The 2,871-nt window shown below is 31.6% G+C and overlaps 1 protein-coding gene across 1 annotated transcript in view; it reads right to left on the reverse strand.

Moving 5' to 3' along the window:
* Positions 1 to 687: 687 nt before the first annotated feature.
* The window catches only part of LOC122077352 (tetratricopeptide repeat protein 38), an 8,890-nt gene continuing 6,706 nt past the window's right edge, over positions 688 to 2,871 (reverse strand). Inside the window, exons 10-14 of the mRNA XM_042643275.1 lie at positions 2,794 to 2,845; positions 1,740 to 1,829; positions 1,520 to 1,604; positions 1,341 to 1,405; positions 688 to 1,110 (exon numbers count right to left, since the gene is read on the reverse strand). Coding sequence (XP_042499209.1) covers positions 1,012 to 1,110; positions 1,341 to 1,405; positions 1,520 to 1,604; positions 1,740 to 1,829; positions 2,794 to 2,845 — 391 coding nt within the window. The 3' untranslated portion in view covers positions 688 to 1,011. The remainder of the gene's footprint in view (positions 1,111 to 1,340; positions 1,406 to 1,519; positions 1,605 to 1,739; positions 1,830 to 2,793; positions 2,846 to 2,871) is intronic.

Below are 2,871 nucleotides of genomic sequence, written 5' to 3' on the forward strand. Positions count from 1 at the left end.
GAGAGAGAGAGAGAGAGAGAGAGAGAGAGAGAGAGAGAGTTGATATATTGGATTTTTATTATTTATTTATTTATTCATATAAAAAAATATTAGACAAGTTAAGTAACCACATCCGTCATCTCTCCACCCTAAAAACTAGGAATCAGTTATAATATAAAAAACTAATAGATGGTTTAGATTAATCTAAACTTAAATGGACGGTTAATATTAAAAGAAAGTGAAAATAAGATTGCAACACGCACGTCCTGCTACCACTCGCCCATATAATATATAAAAAAATATAAAATATAAAAATGTATAAAAAATAAATAATAATAATAATAATTTTTAAACTACATGCTAGAAAAAATTTCATATAAAAATTAAAAACAACAATTGCAATGAAAATTCTACAACAAAACAAACAGGGAATTTCTGAATTCAATTTTTGGGGGAAATAATTCTGATATCCTTACATTTGAAGAATATTTTATCAGCCCTGCCGACTTAAACAATAACTTGAATAGAAGCACAATAAACACCTATAACAGTAGAAGTGCTAAGCAGAGGATTGACCAGACATCTCTCTCCAACATTTTCATGCTATTACCATCACCAATGCTTTCATTGAATCCTAGACACCTAAAATCTCCAGCAAAACGGCAGCCCCAAAACCAACCGAAATTTGTATAGCATGGCAAAAAAAAGTAACAAAAATAAATATTATTCCATTCAATAGTCTCCAACTAGAGACTGGAAATTTTGATCCAGAATGAAATGGCTAGAAGCACAATTCATGCTAGAAAAAATTCTTTAGATCTTTAGTATAATTAGAAGCATAGCCCCATTCTTTATTTAGGGACCAGTCTTCATATTAGTCCATTTCTCATGAAATAAAACACAGGGGAACGGTCAAGGCTATATAAGATTGTTATTATAACAAGATCTATTTTTACATGAATTACTGGAGATATGCATGAACAAACGTCTGTTCCACCAAGCCTCCGATGACTCGGAATAATTTGGATAATTTCATTCCAGATGTTCAAAATATGCTGCTTCTAATGCCTTGGCTTTCTCTGATGCAACAGCAGCATCCTCCTCCCTATTTGCCATGGTATAACTTCTCTCCTGAACCAATCACACAAATTAATATCATGCATGAAATGGAAAATACCAAGTAATGTATATGTACATATGTTTGCAAATATATGCAAGTTTGGATAAAAGTATACTAGGGTTCTAATCCACACTAATTAGTTTTCCTAAATTTCAGTCACAGATTAAAGGTTTGTCTCAGCAAAATCCCACAAATAAAATGGAAAGACATGATTAGCATGAATCATATATCAGAGATGTACCAGCAAGCGCCATAAGAAAGGGATCCCTTCCCTCTTCTTTACCACCTTCTCAATTTCTTCAATTGCTGCAGTTTAAATATCATATCAACATGGAAATTTTGGAAAAAGTTTCAGGAATAAAAGAAATAATATGAAAATTTTGGAAAAAGTCTCAGGAATACAAGAAATGATGGGAATACCTTTATCAACACGGCCAGAATTCAACAGAACGCTGTACCAAACTTCATTGAAAACCTCAAGTTGTTCATCGGACGCCCCAACTATCTGGCATAGGAAAAAGATACAACTCAACTCCACAAGGCTTATCCCAGAAAAGAATTGAGGAAAAATACCTAAAATATGCTTTGATTATAGTCACCTCAAAAAAGGAAAGAGAAAAGTGTTACAAAATGCTGATACCTTAAATTCATTAGCATCAAAATCTGGGGAAAGCAATTGAAATGCCTGTTCATAATCGTCCCTCCCATATGCATACAAGGCCTCAGCAAGCTGAATATTAAAAGAAATAGGATTTAGGCTTCAAAAGTTTAAACAAAACTCCACCTAAAATGGAATTTTGCTTCATTAAATGAAAACCAAATATTTAATAAAAGCAGCTATTGCCTATCTTAGATATCTATAACATGAAGTGCTACAAGAATTGTGGTATGAACTTTATTGTATGAAATTGCATCGATACGTATATTGAGAAATCTATTAGTAAACACTATACTGAAAGAGAACATTACTAAGCAACATAAACACGAAAAAAAAAAAAAAAAGGATGAAAATTTTAATGGTAACATGATTATGCACGCAATCATACACAATGATTTATTAAAAAAATAAATAAATATAAAATATAAAAAATTAAAAAAAAAAACCATAGACTACTGAATTTGAAATTGCAAAACAGGATCAATCACCAGAGTCACAATAAAGCATTTATTGTTCAATAACAGACTATAAAACTTTAGTTTAGATCCACAGTAAAGCAACTTAAAGCACAAAAATAATCTAACAGAGCAGAGGACATATCATAAAAATATAAAAGTTGAACAATTGGAAGGATCTCCCTGTTATGTGACAACCCACAGAAACACACATATCACTATTTTAAAAAACTCAGTAAGCCGAATTAATCAGATCACCCCTTGACTTGCTTCGCATGACTAAGTTTCTACTTGTTAAATTGGTTAAGTTAATCAGTGCCCTTTTTCATAACTTTTCTATTTATTTAAGCATTCTCCTGTAGTTTCCATACTACTGATATTTTATCACTTGTAAACTTACTAAGAGGTCAACTCAGACAACTCGCTAATCCACTCAGCTCAACAGGATTTCAAGCAAGTCAAGTTTTATGCTTTAGAAATTCTTCTTTTAGGCTCATAAGGTGGAATATTAAGTACAAGAATGTTTCCATAAGATAGGCTAATGAGAAATGATAATAAGAATTAGAGCAATGAAAACAAACCTTAATTACTCTCTGCATCAACAGCTGCTTCTTCTTGCTCATCGAACAAATCCTTTGTTTTTTTTTTTTTTTTTTTTT

The sequence above is a fragment of the Macadamia integrifolia genome, chromosome 4, assembly GCF_013358625.1.
Source record: "Macadamia integrifolia cultivar HAES 741 chromosome 4, SCU_Mint_v3, whole genome shotgun sequence".
In the NCBI taxonomy this organism is placed as follows: Eukaryota; Viridiplantae; Streptophyta; class Magnoliopsida; order Proteales; family Proteaceae; genus Macadamia; species Macadamia integrifolia.